We start from the raw sequence: 16,492 nt of genomic DNA, 5'->3' as shown, positions 1-16,492 counted from the left end.
AACACCGGCGGTGCCGCTGGCAAAAGTTGGTTCGCTTATCGCGGGGGGGAAGAACTTCACAGATCAGCGCAAAACTGCACAGCTGTGTAAAATAAACGCACACTTCATAAAATCACTCATGCGTACAGAAAAAAAAAAAAAAAAAAAAACTGCCTACTGAATTGGTGAGTTGACTAATTTTACAAAACATAACGATTTGGTGGAAATGCTCGCGTCTCACAGGATATGTGGGAGAAATGCTGCCCTGTGAGGTAACTATGAAAACGTAAAAACTAGCAAAAAAAAAAAAAAAAAAAGGAAGGTCGTGGTCGACCTCTGTTGTGCCTCCTCCCGTGAAAAATAATAAAAAAAAAAATTACATGTACATATGCGAACGTAGCATCATATTATTTTACTCCTGCACAGGTGCAATCATCACTCAGTTGGCTCACACGGGGGGGCGCGGCCGGCGTACTGTTCCTCGCCGTGGCGAAAAAGGGGCGCCCGCGCAGGTGTGTAAATGCGCATAGTAAGCAAATTCACACAGTAGGTAAATTCACACAGTAGGTAAATTCACACAGTAGGTAAATTCACACAGTAGGTAAATTCACACAGTAGGTAAATTCACACAGTAGGTAAATTCACACAGTAGGTAAATTCACACAGTTGGTAAATTTACACAGTGGGCATATATGCACACCTGCGCGGTACTCGGGGCGGAGAGGCCCCGCCGCTTCTTCCAGCCGTGGGCGCAGGACCGGAGGGGCGCGGCCGGACACTCGAAAAAGGGGGCAGCACGGTTAGCGGTGGGGTAGTGCGGTTAGCGGGGAAGAAGTACGTTTGGAGAAATGGCCTCCAATTGTACCGCTCAGCTTCGCTTGGCGTCGCTCCGCTTCGCTTCGCTCCCCCCCTAGAAGTGCCTGCCCGTGATGACCTTGAAGATGATGTTGGCCACCGCGTTCTCGTTGTTCGTCTTGGTGCTGATGCAGCGGGCGACCTTCAGCGCGGGCTTGGTGGAGCCCTTCACCACCACGGAGTACCCGGTGGACGCCAGCATCTCCAAATCGTTGTTATCGTTGCCGATAGACAAAATGTGGTTCAAAGGAATGTCGTAGAATTGCGCGTACAGCTGAATGGTCTGTATCTTAGACGTGTTGATGGGGGAGAGTACAAGCTTCTCCTTATTGGGAGGGACGTAAATTTTAAATCGATTTTCCAGCTCGGGGAACACCTCCGTGTGCAGCTCCTTAAATGGCTCCTGCTCCGGGTGGATCTTTTCATAAATTTCGATGGAGACGATATCTCCAATCATAAGGATATCCTTTACGTTGGTTAGCAAAACGGCATTGTGACGTTTGTCTAGAGACTTCACACTACTCGCATTCACTGGTGAATCTGCACCCAATTCAGAAACAGCATACTGCTTCTTAAACTCTGGGTCATCATTAAACACGTACACCACATTGGGAGTTACAAAAATGGCATTCTTCAAAGCGTTGTGGGAGGACAAAGCGAAGAGAATGAACTCTATATCAATCATGTTAAATTTCCTATATACGTAATCTACTCCTCTGATGTTTAGGTACGCTCCATGAGAGTACACTCCATCCATTTTCTCTATTTCGTAGGTATCCTTCTGCTTCTGTGTAAACATCCTCATGGCAAAGTTGTGCAATTTGCCAGTTGCTAGGATGACTTTAATACCCAGTCGCTTCGCCACCTCAATCGCATTCAAATTTTCGTCACTTATCTTGCTGTCGTCATCGGCAAGCGTCCCATCAATGTCGATGGCGATTAGCTTCACCGAGTTCCTCTGTAACAAGTCGTTTAGGCACTCATCGGACTCCTTGTACTTTAGCAGCTCTCGGTACTTCTTCTGAATGTACACATTTTTGTGGGAGCTGTTTTTCGGGTGCAAAAAAAAAAAAGCGAATTCTCGATTAGGGCTTCGTGCTGGCCCAGGAGTACGCAGCAGGCCAGGGTCACCAGCGCTAGGTACGCTCTCGCGGGGGTCATCATGTTGGCGGCGGGGAGGGTGCGGCGATCGAGCGGGGTAATCACAGGTGTGAAATTCTACAGAGTTTATTTCGACTAGGTAGATTTCAACTAAGTGGATTTCAACTAGGTGTAAAACTCTACAGAGTGTTAATTTCTACAGGGGTGAAATTCCACTGAGCGAAGTTTTAATTAGGGGAAGAACGCGGCGGAAAAGCCAAGCTGAAGGGGGAGTACCAAAACGGCGAGCGTGAAAAAAAAAAAAAAAAAAGTTCTCACTAAACACAGTGAAGTTAATGTTAATTAAATAAATAAAATAAATTAAATGAAAAATTAAATAAATTTAATTATATTAATTTAAGTTAAAATGAAAAAATTAATTAAACTAATTATGACGCGATGGCGTATCAAAAAAAAGTGCGGCCTTCCACAATGTGCACATTTTTTTTTTTCATTTTTAAATCAAGTCGCGCTTTTAAAATGCATCCCTCCGCGTCGCACGCGTCACGCGTTTTTTTGCAGAGTACGCTTCTGCGTTGCGCTGCTCCCCCTTTGTTATTCCTTTGATGCATTCATTCCCTTCGCAAGCAGGTATGCCGCGCGAAGCCCTGCGTCCTCAGCGCGACCTCATATATGTGCTTCCTCTGTGCAGGCCGCGTGTGACGCCGTGCCCGCTCCCCTTAGCCCTTTTTTTCTTTTTCTGCATGCAAATTTGCATGCGTTTTTTTTTTTTTTTTAAAGGCCCTTCCTGTCAGGAGGCCTCCTCCCCGCGCGCGGTGTACGCGTATTGTACGCGTATTGCACGCGTAGTGTACGCGCAGTGTACGCGCAGTGTGCTCTGCGCATTCCGTTGAATTTTATCGCGTCGCCATTGTGCTATCCCTTCGCAATTGTTTTTCCCCTTCTGCCGCTTCCCTTTTCCTCGCACGAGCGGGCATCCTACATTTTTTATAAATATATATAAGTGCAAATTATTCACATGCTATACATTCGCATCGCAGCATGTAGGGGTGTGCCCCTTTTGCCCGTTCATTCCGGCAAGCATGTGCTCGGGCACGCGCACTCCCTTGCCGTGTGGGCGAAGGCGATACATGTCGGGGCGTAGCAGCATCGCGTTAGCGCATCGCGTGAGGCTTCCCTACTACGAACTGCGCGGGCGACTTCGTTGAGTGACTACAGTCGAGTTGCCCTTTCTTCCCCCCTCCCCCCATGTGTGCAAAAAAAAAAGAAGGGAAGAAAAACTACTCGTGCGTTAGGGGTAGTGCTTCCTCTTTCCATGGGCCTATAAAGGGGTGCCTTCACAAAATACACAGCATGCAGCGCGATAAAAAAATTAAAACAGCAAAAATAAATGACATGCGTAAGAATGCCATTCGGCAGAGCATGCGCGGCTTTGTCACTTCGTGAAGAGGCATAACCCCCCAATAAAAGCACCCCTCTTCACCCGAGGAAGCACAGCAGGGATGACGCATACACCCCTTCCCCTTCCTGCGAGCAGCTTCCTCCTCCTTTAACTCAAAAAAAAAAAAAATCAAGCATGCACACCGGGGAGGGGGATAAGGAAAGGGGTACCAAAGTTGGAGGCCGCTATGAGGGGTTTAAATAAATACATACAAATAAGTGAACAAGCAAATATACATATATGAATATACGTAGATATACGTGGGCGCAGCATTTGGGGCCGCCTCCCAACGTATCGCCTTACCCTTTGTCCGCTTTACCGCTTTACCGCCTTCCCACCATCTTCCATTCAGTAGTGTATGTACGCATTTGGGAGAAAAAAAATAAAATAAAATAAAACTGTGCGAGTTGTGCTTGACGAGGCGTGAAATTGAAGTCTCTGTGCGTTTCACCGCAAATGAATAGCCCATGGGTGGAATTGCGCGTCACTTTTTTTTTTCCTTTTTTTTTTGCAACACTGGGGAGTATTCCTCTATAAGCGTGGTACAACGCATTGTTCTCATACGATAAAATGGTCACAGTGTTTTGGCAGGTCCTCTCGCGTAATTCGTTCTGTGTAACAATGTAAGGTTTATTTTCGCGTCATGCTGTATTGGTTTACCTTTCCCACTTCCAGTCGTCGTTCGAATTTCCCCCCTTTTCCCCCCAGGGGCATACCTTATATTGTAGGAAAAAAAGGCACATGTGCGAATAAAAATTATGAACAGGTCAGGTAAAAATATGTACCCCCTTTATGTTTGCAAAAAGAAAGGTGTTGGGAGGGGGTGCCACCTCTCCCCCAGCGTAATGATCATTTGCTGTGTTGTCGCATTTTTGAGGTTAACCAGTGAGTGGTCTGTCGTGGGGTTGCCAGTTATTCCCGTTCCATCAGCTGCAGCTGCTCCGCTTCCATCCGATGTGTGACGTGTGCAAAAGGCTTCGCAAAAATGGGCGCCACGCCACCGCCCTGATCTGTGGCTAGCCAAAAAAAAAAAAAAAAAAAAAAAATACAACAACGGAGGAGGGACCGTAAAAGTGGAACAACGAAAGGGCACACCGGTTAGGCAAATCGATCTGGTTTTCCATTCAGCGCGGCGCAGCAGAGAGGCTCTACACGGGACGTTGTGCTGCGTCACACCAGGTTGCTTGACTTCTTCGCTTCTCCGCTTCCTCGCATTTTCCCCATTTTGACGGCACGCGGCACAATGAACGGCGGCGCGCTCGCGCTGTGCGCCCAAAGGAGGTTCCTGAGCGTGTACAACTTTTTCATCTGTGTGAGGAAGGGCGGGGAGGCCACGCTGGTCAAAGATATCAAGCAGCGCTACGTGAGGGAAGTCACCAAATATCAAGCGCAGAAAAGGAACCCCGAGGAACAAAAAAAGGAAAAAAACAAAAAAGAAAAGCATTTAGTTCGATTAGGCAAATGCAGTGGAGGGGTACAAATTAAATGTTCCCCTTCGCTCATTTATTTGCTATCATTAAAATGTGGGTATGTCGAAAGCATATGGCTGAACGTTGCGAAGAATGCCTCCTGCACTTCCTTGGTCTGCCTGGAAGAGATAATCAGAAAGATCCCTTGGGAGCATTACATCTCCCCAAACCATTTGGAGGACATCCCGTTGAAGGTCACTTCGCGAAAGTCGAAGCTGTTTGACGTTGCGAATATTGGACGTGCCGTACGTGGGCGATTAAATGAGTTCGTTAGCTCATACAGAGGCGGCCACCTCACAGGAGAGCGATCCCCCTCGCCAGACGCATGTCTGGTAACCCCCCTCTTGGAGGACCCCCCCCCGGGTGAACACATAAACAAAGCGAATGAGGAAAATCCAAACGAAAGGACCCACCAAAATGGATGGAATTTATTATCCGTTCATATTGAAGATAACCTATGCAATGTGGACATCAAATTTACGGGCAAATTGTCCCCTCGATTTTACCAGTACTGTCATGTGGACGATCTAAACGGTGTGGCCAACTACAGCAAATGCGACAATTTGAATTTCACTTCGCTCTTTAGTAGAGACCAACCCATTGGTGATGAACAGATAAAGAGCATCGTCAAGGAGAACGTCCCCTTTTGGTCCATTTTTGAGGAAAAAAAAAAAATTCAACTAAGTGGTGAAAGGGGCCCATCTGGGGGGGAGACACACCACTATTATAAGTACAGCTATTTTGGGGATGCCCTCAAGAGGGACTCACCAGACCGTCTGACCTCTGCCAGAGAGGTGGCACCACCAGGGGAGAACAACTACGTTAATAGTCACCCAAATGGGAAGAGTGGTAGCCCCTACGTGGGTGACCTTTCCAATGAGGGAGAAGTTGCAGGGGAGAAATGCACTCATGAGAACCCCCCCCGGGGAGAGGAACCCCCCAAAATGGTAACCCACAACATTGAGGAAGAGAGAGGGAAAAATAAGAACCACCCTGCTGAAGCAAACCCAACGAGTGCACTCGGCCTACCACCCATCGAGAGCGAACGTGTGGTGAACTACCTACGCGACATGGAAATGAAGAGGATGAACCATCACAACAACAGTTTCTTTTTAAGTGACGACTGCTACGACGCAGCTAGCTGTATATATTCGCTAGCTGTGCAAAAGTGTCTAAAGAATCAGAAGAATGTAAAACTCATTTGGGACCCCTTCTGCTCCAATGGCAACATCATCTTCGAGTTGTTGTTTTATTTTCTTCGCATGCCAATTTATACCGACCAGCAAATTTTACCCTTCATGAATTTGAAAATATATGACCAGCAAGAGTTTCTGCAAATCTATCGGTACCTTTTGGACAACCCAGAGGGTGCACAGAACCACCAGGTGCAGTTAGTCGGCACCGACAGTCGGGGCATTATGATTGCTCAGTGTAAAAAGAACCTAGTCAGGTGTGCATTATACTATAAAGACGTTTTTAAGAAGGTGCAGCAGAATAAAAGGTGTGCCTATCGGGGCAGTTCTACGGACGAAGCGGACTGCTCCACTTCTTCACATGGTAGTTACTTGAGTAGAAATTCATTTTTAGGAGGCGCGCTGAGGGACCAGGTGATGGATGAACATGCGGCGGAGCAGGAGGAAGAGGACGGCGAGGTGGACGTGACGGGTGGGAGTGGCGCTCCTCCCTTTGATGAAGCGGCGGAGCGGAGTTACGCGCGAGACATGGACGCGCTGCGCAGGGTGGAAGCGGCCTCATGGGGAGCAGCTTCATCGGGAGCAACCTCTTCCGAAGCAACCTTATCAGAAGCAACCTCATCAGAAGCAACCTCTTCCGAAGCAACCTTATCAGAAGCAACCTTATCAGAAGCAACCTCATCAGAAGCAACCTCATCAGAAGCAACCTCTTCCAAAGCAACCTCATCAGAAGCTACCCCTTCCAAAGCAACCCCGTCGGTAATAACCGCCCCCGACTTGCACACCACGTCAGTGTCCACCGCGGAGGACCGCAAGTACAACCTGGAGCTCCCCTTGGACGTATCCTTTCACAAGGCCCACTTTTTCAACGTCGCCCCGTTTGTAAAGGACGCGATTATTATAACCAAAATTCCCCACTTTAGTTTTGTTAAGGTGAGAGGGGGGGAGAAGAGGCATGCCCCCCAAATGTGTAGCCCCGAACTGTTCTACCTGACCTCTTTCTTTCTTCTGCACCCCACGCCGAGCCATGCTACCCTCTTGCCTCATGCCTCACCACGCTTACCCCCCCCCCCCCCGCAGGAACTCGGAGTCAGCAAGAAAATCTTCACCCTGTACGAGCAGTTCGAGCAGATGCTGAGCTCAAGGAGTGACTGGAAGGGAGTATACGTCCTCATCAGAAATCAGGTCTTCTTAAACAAAACGAAATTGGAGTGGAACAAAATGCTCTCCTTGAAGGACTCCAAGGGTAGGCACTTAACGTTGCTCAGTTGGACGGGGCGCAAAAAGAATTTGTACTCTTTTGCGACGCAGGACGACAAGTTGAGGGAGTTAGAAAGGTTTAGTGAGAGCCTGACCTTTGAGGCGTAGCCCATCAGAGGGGGGTTTAAGAAATCGCCGCTATGTTGGCAGTAGGGTGGACTGCACACCATTGTGCCTTGGCGGTGTCCCCCTCAGGCTTTTGAAACTGCTCTGCATATTTTCGCACCGAGTAAAGCGGCGCGCTATCGACAGTTGCTCTTTTTGGGTGGTGTGCTAATCCGCCGTCCAGTGTGTAAATGGAGAAATGCATTTTTTTTTTTCGTTTTTTTGCGAAGAGGGAATTGCCTACGGCCGTGAAGAGCCGACTTCCGCCGTTCCACTCCATTCCAGTTGATGCTTCTTCCCCACTCGTGTCATTCCTTTTTTTGTGTTATAACCCTCCGCAATACTTGCAAAAGTTGTGCTAACTAGGAGGTGTCAACTCAGTCGCCAACGTTGCTTACTTTAGAAGCTTTTTTCAAAAATTTGTTCGCAATTTTTTTGGTGATTAACTTCAGCTTCGCTTATCCGATGTGCAAATCGCTTCGGTAAGAGAAAGAAGAATGGGCAACCCCCAATCGGCGAAGTGGAATACACCCTTTGGGGAACTCACCCCGCAACTTCCCCTTACCGTTGGAACACTTTTTGCCTTGCTCGATGGGCTAGCCAAAATGAAAATTATTAACGAGTCAGGTAAAAGTGGGGCAAAAAAAAAAAAAAAAAAAAATCTACAAAGTAGCCATTTTTTCACACTTCACTTTTCGTTTTTATGTGAACCTGTTGCGCTCGTGAGGAGGGATCCCCACTCGTGGCAGTAACATAAATCTCCATCCCTTTGCGGCACTCCGCTTGGCCTATTTTAACGGTTTGTTCCACGCATTGCTAAGTTTATTCCCCTCCATCTGTGGCTGCCGAAAGGGCGAAAAGTCCACCCGCACATGTTCATACACTTTTGCCACATGAGCAGTCCACGAAAGAAGAAAAAAAATGCATACCATGAGAACAGGCGAAAGTCGCCCAACTAGGTGAAGTTGTCCCAGGGAAGTTGAAAAAATTGTGTAGATAACTTTCGCGCAGTGTCCCGGGGGCGCAGCGGTGGACGCCAGAGGATGGGAGGCAACTAGTGTGAAGGGAGCGGGGCTGCCTCAAGAGGGGAGAAGAAAAAGAGGAGAATAGAAAGAGGAGAAGGAAAAAAAAAAAAACACACCACATCACAGCGCAGTAGCAACCGCCAACCAACGCTGCCACCCTTGAGTGAGCCCCTCCCCAAGGGAACCCCGAAAATGCTGAAAAGTAACAGAAGGAAGTTAAAATTCACCGTTTTCTCTCTCATTTTAATTTCCCTCCTCGCCCAAATGAACCAGTGCATGGTGACCAAGTGTCGCCTCCCCCACGTGATAAGCATGTCCGCTAAGAGGGGAGGCGAGGGGGAATTTTCGAAGCTGCGCTCAAGGGGGGGTAAAAACGACACGTCCTCCCCCCCCCAGTGGGAGGGCCAAAAAGGAAGAGAAAAGACAAAACGGGTATTAACCTTTATGAGGAGTAATTACACTGTTAGGAGGCGTGTAGGGAGAAAAAACAAATGGGAGAAACCCCCCTGTGAAGCGCCCACCCGTTGTAGCGCAAGCGAAGTGATGAGCAGCTCCGCTAGTGATATCAACCCTGGAGTGAGCCCAAACGAAGAGGCAACCATCACGAGCTCCGCCGAAATGATGAAGCACCTGACGTTTCACTTTGAAGAGGAGTGCAACGAAATCATGGTGAGGCTGGGAAACTTCCTACAAGTATCCCCCCATCTGTTATTTAAAGACGTGTGTGTAAAACTGAACAAGCTGTTTACCAATCTGTATACATATGATAATGAAAACGTCCCCTTCGCCACGACGCAACATACACTGAATGTAACAGACGACGTCATCAAACATAACAAATTTAAAATTTACTGCGTCCTCGGATTGAAGGTGTTGCGAATTTTCCTCATCAAATATTTGAGGAGCTTACGATTATGCATCCCCGTGGAGGTCAGAAAAAGATACATTCTAGATTTTCTAAAAATTGGATATTTGTCTAAAGTATATGAGTCGAGGTATGGCCTCATTGAGTTCCCCGTGTTTGAGCGGCTATCTCAGAAGCTGAAGGCCAAGCTGCTTTACTTCTACATAGCTTTAAAACCGCAAGACGTTTCAAATGTGCTCATAAAAATTTTTAAAGCGGCCAACTATAAGGATGAAAATGAGCTACTATACAGGTATGTTTACACCTCCAGGTTTACCTCAAGGGGGGGAAAGAGATTTCATAAAATTCTGTCCAAGGAGTACCTTCAATTATATGAGAAAGAGAAACTGGTGAGGAGGCACCGTTGTGAGGATGACTTGCTGTGGGTTCGTTTTTTCTCCCTTCTGAAGTTGCACAACCCGGAGGTGGTGGGGGAGAAGAAGCTGCTGAAGCAGACCTACCGCCTCGTCTTCAGCAAAATGGGCTTCTCGAACGACGGGCTGGTCCGCCTCTTCGAGCGGCGCGGCTTTCGCATCTTTGGCGCCGCGGAAGGTGGGCTAAACACACCAAACGGGCTGAGCACACCAAACGGGCCGAGCACACCAAACGGGCCGAGCACACCAAACGGGCTGAGCACACCAAACGGGCCGAGCACACCAAACGGGCTGAGCACACCCGACGCCCCCCCCTCGCGCACCACCCGGGAGAAAGTCCAAATCGGCGGCCAGCGAAAGGCGCAACTGCTCAGCTACCTCGGCAACCTCAAAACGTTCATTTCTAACTACATTCGCTGGAAGAAGAGCATACACCACAGCTTCCACGTGCTGAAGACCAATGTGGACGTTCCTAGGGATCCCCTGCACGACGAGGCAGTGACTCCGCGCACGAACGTGTTTCACGCAGCTCGGTGTAGCGACCCAGATGGGGGCGCCTCCCCTTCCTCCCCCCCGGGGGACGTCGAACTCTACTGCAAAACCGTCATGAACAACACGGTCGATTTAATCCTCGACGTTATGATCGAGGCCGCGGGGTTCCGCGACATGGCAACCCTCTTCGGCATATACAGCTCGCTCAAGGGGAGCAAGGACTTCAAGCTGGTCCACTTCAGGGGGAAATTTTGATGCGTCAGCGGTGTGAGGGGAGTGAGCGGTGTGAGCGGCGTGAGCGACGTGTGCAACTTGAGCAACGCGATCAGCGTGAGCAACCGTTTCTGCTTAATTCGTTTATAAATATATAAATTTATATGTCTATTTGTTCGCTGTTTGTTCGCTATTTTTTAGCTATTTTTTTGCAATTTTTTTGCAATTTTTTTGCTATTTTTTTGCATTTTTTTTGCATTTTTTTTGCAGTTTTTTTTTTTTCGCTCCACCGTTCGCGGTTGAGTTGGAAAAAACCCACACAGCTACAGCTGTGCCCGTCTGCGCTTTTTCCTTGTGTTTTTTTTTTTTTGTTTGCCTCCCCCCCTTGGGGGGCCATTCGTGAAACGCTCCAAAAATGTGCTAGCCAGCACCTGGGCGCCGGCAAAAATTGTGTACATTATAATCGCGCGAGGGTTTCGCTAACGATTGGGGGAAGTGGCTTCGCGGAAACGAAGTGAAGGGGAAGGGGTGCACACTGCTTCTCTCCCTGCATATGTGCGCTCACACCATGGGTACAAAAGCGCAGTTGTGGCCTGCCCGCTTGGCCTCCTCCCGTGTGGACTTCACCTCTGATCCCTCCTGCGCATCCCCTCACTTGTAGATAAACTTAATGGAGGGTATGAGTACATCGACGAGGTCCTGGTCACTGCAGCTGGCCTCCACCACGATGTAGTTCTTGTCGTCGAGCAGCTTCTGCTTCGTGATCTCCGCGTAGATCTCGTGGATGGGCTTGTTGAGGCGCTCCTTGTTGTGCGCGGGCAGATAGCAGTTGTACAGGCAGGCGTTCCCCACGGAAATCAGGTTCACTTCGACGCCGAACTGCTCGCCGATGTGGTCGATCAGGTTCTTGATGGTTCCGTTCTCTGCGGTAAGGCGGTAAAGTGGTAAGGCGGTAAAGTGGTAAGGCGGTAAAGTGGTAAGGCGGTTGGTATGGAAGCGCTGGTATGGAAGCGTTGGTGAGGAAGCGTTGGTAAGGAAGCGTTGGTAAGGAAGCGTTGGTAAGGAAGCGTTGGTAAGGAAGCGTTGGTGAGGAAGCGCTGGTGAGGAAGCGCTGGTGAGGAAGCCGCTAACTGCTGAGCGGCGGGGAAACGGAGGGCGCACGGCGCTGTAGCGTAGCCATGCTGTAGCGCAGCCATGCTGTGTGACCGCTCCGCCGCTTCGCCGCTCCGCCAGTCCGCCGCTTCCCCGCTTCCCCGCTTTTGCGTACCTATCTGCACTTGTATCTTGTCCCAGGAGGTGAACCCGTTGGGGATGGCCCGGATGGGGCCCTTCATGAGCTCGTCGTACTCCTTGTCGCGCATCTTGATGGGGGGCATGGGCTCCGAGAAGAGGAAGAGCGGCAGGGCGGAGTTAATAAAGGCGTTCTTAAAATACGAGAGGAGGTCCTTCATCTGTTTCCTCTCCTCCTCCGTTGCCTTGACGTACGTCTGGAAGTACCCATAGTAGTTAACATACTTTAGCAATTCGATTCCCACCAAGCCTGTAATGATAGACGTGGTGGTGGCCAGCGCGGGGATGATTTTCCCAGCAACTAGCTTCGCCTTCAGCTTATCGCAGGTCTCAATTTTGTAGTTAATAGCCCTCAAGTTAGCAAAGGCGTAAATGAAATTCACATGCATGTTGGTCTCCTCATCCTTATCAAATTCAATTGGAGAGACCTTCACATTTGCACATTCTATGTGGAGCAGCTCTTTGCAAAAGTCCTGCATTATCTTCTCATCATCAAGAAAGGAGATGGAAATGTTGTTAAGGTTTTTTTCGTCCATTTTGACTTTCACTCTCTTTGGCTGGAAGGGCTTCACTTCAATTTGGCTAGCTACATCTAAGATGTGCTTCAAATCGTAGCATTGCGGGATGTTATAAACCTGCGCGAAGAGATTAGCCGTGGAGAAGAGGAACTCCTGTACAAATTCGTTGTTCAAATCGAAGGGGATAACTTGAGGAGGTTTCTTCTGACCAACCCAGAAGAACTCTCCACTGGCTAGCTTGTAGTCCAATGGGAAAGAGTACAGCAGCTGGTTAATTTGATTAATAAAATTGGCGTAGAACAGATCTACTGCCTTTTTCACGCAAAATGTAAAGTTAGTCTCTTTGGACACCTCCTTTAGAGTGGTCAGCACATTTTGCAACGTCTCCAAGAGGGATGCGTTGTTCCCCTCCTCTTCCACTTTCTTAACGTACCCCTTTTTATCGCTTAAAAATTCTTGAAGGCTTAACGGGGTATTGTAAAAGAGGCCCTGGAAAATATCCCTTGCGTACTCAATGGTATGCACAATGTCGTAGGGGAAATGCTTCAGCGTGCACAGGGGGATTGAGTCTTCTGGGGGGTCATAGCTATCGTTATACGATTGGGTTAGGAAGGGCAGAATGATTTGGACATTTCCCTTGGTGCCCAACGTGCCGGACTCAAACAGGGGCTTAGAATACCAAACGCACTTATTATCTACGTACTGTCTCGCTTGAATGTTGTCCAGGGCATTCACAACCATGTGCTGTTTGGTCCAAAAGGACTCGTTAAATATGTGTTCATTTTCTGGCCCCACTTTGGTCTCCAGCGATTCTACATTCATATTTGGGTTCTTCTTCTTTATAATGCCAGATGCGACTAGCGATTTTGACTTTCCCACATTTTCCCTCCTAAAGAGGAACTGCCTATTCAGGTTGGACACTTCTATGCTGTCGTTATCTGTGATGGTCAGCTTGCCCTCCTCCTTCGCCGTGCACATGTCCAGCAGGGAGAACAGCTTGGCGTACTCGCACCCCAGCGCGCCCGACCCCACCAGGAACACGTGCAGCTCGTTCAGCCGCTTCTGGAAGGCCTCCCCGAACACGCAGATGATGTTATCGTTTTTGCCATTCTGCTTGGTGTCCTTGGCGGTGTCCTTCGCGGTGTTGCCGCTAGCAACGCCATCCTTCACATCTGTGGTCTCACCCACCCCCAGCGAAATGCACTCGAAGAAGTCCACGTAGAGCAGCTGATATATCGGCATGTACTTGCCCGTAAATTTTATCACCTCCTGGGCCAGCAGCCCTCCAAAGAAGGAGGCCACTGGCGCGAGGTGCGCCGTGCAGTACTTGGCCACGTTCACCACCACCTCCTTCTTCACCTCCTCCACGGCGTACGTCTTCTTCGATTGCTTGTCCGCCTCGTTCAGCTGAACGGCAATTTGAAACACCTTTTCGAAGGCCTCCTCCTCCTGATTCTCTGGCAACACGTTGCCATTCGCTTCTTCGTGCTTCTTCAGCGCCTGGATGGCGTAGTGCAGCTGGTTGCTCATGTCCCACTTGGCGTAGTCGGAGATGAGGAAGCTCTGGGGGGAGGGCACGTCCTCGTAGATTGTTTCGCCGTCCGGCACGGGAGAGCAGCTCCCCGTTGGAACTTCCCCGGTGGTCGCCTCCCCTGCCGCTTTCCCTTCCCCCGCCGCTTCCCACGACAGGGGCGTTGCGCAGACAAACTCATACGGCTGGAAGTCCATCCGGAGGTGGCTCTTCACCTGCGTGCACTCCCCGCCCTTCAAGTACTCATCAAAGTGGGAGGTATCCCCAATGGTGAACGTATATTTGTGCATGTCCTTTATCTTAAAAATTTTGTGGTTTATTTGGGTCATCCCTTCTACATTGCTAAACTTGACGTAGTCTCCTTTTTGAAAGGGGGCCCCTTTGTCGAAGTCGAAGGAGACCATTCCCTCGGGGGCCTTGCTTATCTTACTGATGCTGCACACCTTGGTATTCTCTCCATCCTTATCGTAGCAGATGAACCCTTTGCCAAAATCTACAAAGAGGTACCCACACAACCCATAGATGTTGCAGCACAGGAAGGCGATTTTCTTAACTGGCGAAATGCTCCTCACCATTTTGCTATACTTAACTAAGAGAGAGTGACTCACATCGCAACAGACAATCACATCAAACGATTGGAAAAACTGCTCGTTCAGCTCTCCCTTGTAATTATAAATATGCACATAGCTATTCAGTTCCTGCAGGTGCTTTATCACTGCATCACTGCGGGTCACTTGCTTCGCCACGTCTTCTTCGTTTATAAAGAAATTCACCCCGACGTCTGGCATCTGGCACACTTCATTATCGTATATGCACACGGACTTGGGTCCAGAGAGAATCAAATTTTTTGCACATTCCAAGCCGACACTCTTCACGTTGACGATCAGCACGTTCAGCTTGATTAGCTTGTTCATCAGTTCAAATCCGTAGGTTCCCAGCTGCCTAGAGTACAAATCGGCGTCTATCTGCTCGTTCTCCTTCTTCCCCAGCACGCTGCACCCCTCGGGGGCTTCCCTTTTGCCTTCCATCTCGACGTTCACCGATTCGTACGTTCGCTGTTTTTTCTGCGGGGGGGAGGCGCGGAAGGGGGCACGGAAAGCGGCATGAAAAGGGGCAAGTCTTAACGAACGGGTTAGCGGCACGAAAAGCGGCAACTCTTAGCGAACGGGTTAGCACCACCCTCAGGTGGCCCTACCCTGCGCATTCAGGCGGCGCTCTTGCTCGCGCAGACGCGAAGGGGGCTTACCAGGGGAGGGTTTTTCTGTTGCATAATAGTGAGCTGCGGCGGTGACTGGTTCGTGAAGTTGGGAAGGCTACGGTAAGCGGGGAGTAGCGCTGAGTAGCGGTGGGTGGCGGCGGTAGCGGGGAGTAGCGGCGGGCAGCGGTGAGCACCGGTGGTAGCGGCGATGGTGGGGGGGTCGACTGCCGGTACCGCTTCCTCGCTTCCTCGCTTCCTCGCTTCCTCGCCGCTTGGCAGCTGTGCAGCTCTCAGATTCGCCTTCCCCGATGCGGCACACAACACGATGGGACGCTGCCCCACGGAACGGTCCAAGCGGAGCCACTCGAGCGATGAGCTTCGCGCTTCGCGCTTCGTTCTTCGTGCTGCGCTGGAGGTGTGCCGCTCTCACAAAGCTTGACAATTTCGCAGGCGCACAAAATGGAGCTTCTTTTTTTTTCATTTATTTATTTTTATTTTTATTCACTTCTGCTGCGTTTAACTTGGTGTATGCAATGGGGAGAGGGAAAAGAAAAAAAGAAAGAAAAGAAAGAAAAGAAAGAAAAGAAAAAAAAAGAAAAAAAAAAAAAAAAAAAATACATGCTTATGCGTACATCTTTACGTGTAGGCTTATTATGCACATGCTGCCATCACGCTTGCTAACTTGCGTACGGAGTGAAAAAAAATGGCGAACCGGGGGTGGCCCATCGGTGCTCCCTTAACATGTGGCAGGGGGCGCGCCACACCTCGGTGGGTTATCCTGCGCGAGGGTAGTTAATTAGCACACAGGAGGGGAAGAGGGGAAGAAGGGGAGAAGGGAAGAGCGTTGGAAAACAGAAGCATGTAAACCTACGGGCACTAACCCCACGGACGTGCAAACACCCGACATGAGAAGACCCCCGTGGGTGTGCGTGAGAGGCGGCCCCTAGGATGCGTATGCCCGTTCAACCAACGGCTCGCCCAACTCTCGCTTTCGCGTTTGCTTTCGCGTTTGCTTTCGTTTTCACTTTATCAGTCGCTCATGGTCAAAGCGGATGGCTTGCTCTGCGAACTGTCTTCTCCCAGCAAGCGGTCTTCCGTTCACTTTTCGCAGCCGAGTTGTTTAGCCATCGCCGCGCAGGTTTGTACCCTCAGCAGGTCATCTCGTAAGTGCCCACATAAGGGAGCACATTTGGGAGCGACTGTCGTGGTGAATGTCGCGGTGACTATCGGGGCTACTGCCGGGTGACTGTCGTGGTGACTATCGGGCTACTGCCGGATGCCGCCTGTGCATACGTACGCGCAAAGCACATCTGTGAGCAAGCAGCACAAATGCTTCTTTAAATGACACTTCCACGTGTGCAATTTTCACGCTGCCACTCTGGCGGAGGGGGTAGTACAGCAGCTCAGGGCGTTTCCCCCGAATTTTTTTTTTTTTTTTTTTTTCTTATTACTCAACATGCGTATGTGCCTACCTCATGTTGCCACATTACGAACACAAAATTGTCAACTTCGTTTCAGCGTCAAGTGGATGTACAATCGTATGT

The 16,492-nt window shown here is 49.5% G+C and overlaps 4 protein-coding genes across 4 annotated transcripts, besides 7 other annotated features; 2 read left to right on the top strand and 2 right to left on the bottom strand.

The window, feature by feature from the left end:
• Positions 1–343: 343 nt before the first annotated feature.
• Positions 344–364: a microsatellite.
• A 283-nt stretch (positions 365–647) lies between these two features.
• Positions 648–721: a microsatellite.
• Positions 722–889: 168 nt separating this feature from the next.
• On the bottom strand, positions 890–1,998 carry PVX_123935 (hydrolase, putative; the record flags this gene model as incomplete). Its single annotated transcript, XM_001617299.1, has 2 exons — positions 890–1,880; positions 1,979–1,998. 2 exons carry the CDS (start codon positions 1,996–1,998, stop codon positions 890–892), a joined length of 1,011 nt encoding a protein of 336 aa, XP_001617349.1.
• Positions 1,400–1,441: a microsatellite.
• A 2,478-nt stretch (positions 1,999–4,476) lies between the features above and the next one.
• On the top strand, positions 4,477–7,475 carry PVX_123930 (hypothetical protein, conserved). The gene is given in 3 exon segments (XM_001617298.1): positions 4,477–6,635; positions 6,652–6,971; positions 7,119–7,475. 2 exon segments carry the CDS (start codon positions 4,620–4,622, stop codon positions 6,799–6,801), a joined length of 2,166 nt encoding a protein of 721 aa, XP_001617348.1. The 5' UTR covers positions 4,477–4,619; the 3' UTR covers positions 6,802–6,971; positions 7,119–7,475.
• A 1,571-nt stretch (positions 7,476–9,046) lies between these two features.
• Positions 9,047–10,453, top strand: PVX_123925 (hypothetical protein, conserved; the record flags this gene model as incomplete). The annotated part of the gene is made up of 1 exon (XM_001617297.1): positions 9,047–10,453. The coding sequence occupies one exon, from the start codon at positions 9,047–9,049 to the stop codon at positions 10,451–10,453; it is 1,407 nt and encodes a 468-aa protein (XP_001617347.1).
• Positions 10,160–10,183: a microsatellite.
• Positions 10,251–10,272: a microsatellite.
• A 262-nt stretch (positions 10,454–10,715) lies between the features above and the next one.
• Positions 10,716–10,779: a microsatellite.
• Positions 10,780–11,062: 283 nt separating this feature from the next.
• On the bottom strand, positions 11,063–14,778 carry PVX_123920 (ubiquitin-activating enzyme e1, putative; the record flags this gene model as incomplete). Its single annotated transcript, XM_001617296.1, has 2 exons — positions 11,063–11,334; positions 11,679–14,778. 2 exons carry the CDS (start codon positions 14,776–14,778, stop codon positions 11,063–11,065), a joined length of 3,372 nt encoding a protein of 1,123 aa, XP_001617346.1.
• Positions 12,055–12,092: a microsatellite.
• Positions 14,779–16,492: the final 1,714 nt, after the last annotated feature.

Source organism: Plasmodium vivax, chromosome 14, assembly GCF_000002415.2.
Source record: "Plasmodium vivax chromosome 14, whole genome shotgun sequence".
Classification (NCBI taxonomy): Eukaryota; Apicomplexa; class Aconoidasida; order Haemosporida; family Plasmodiidae; genus Plasmodium; species Plasmodium vivax.
This window is presented reverse-complemented; position numbering and strand designations above follow the sequence as displayed.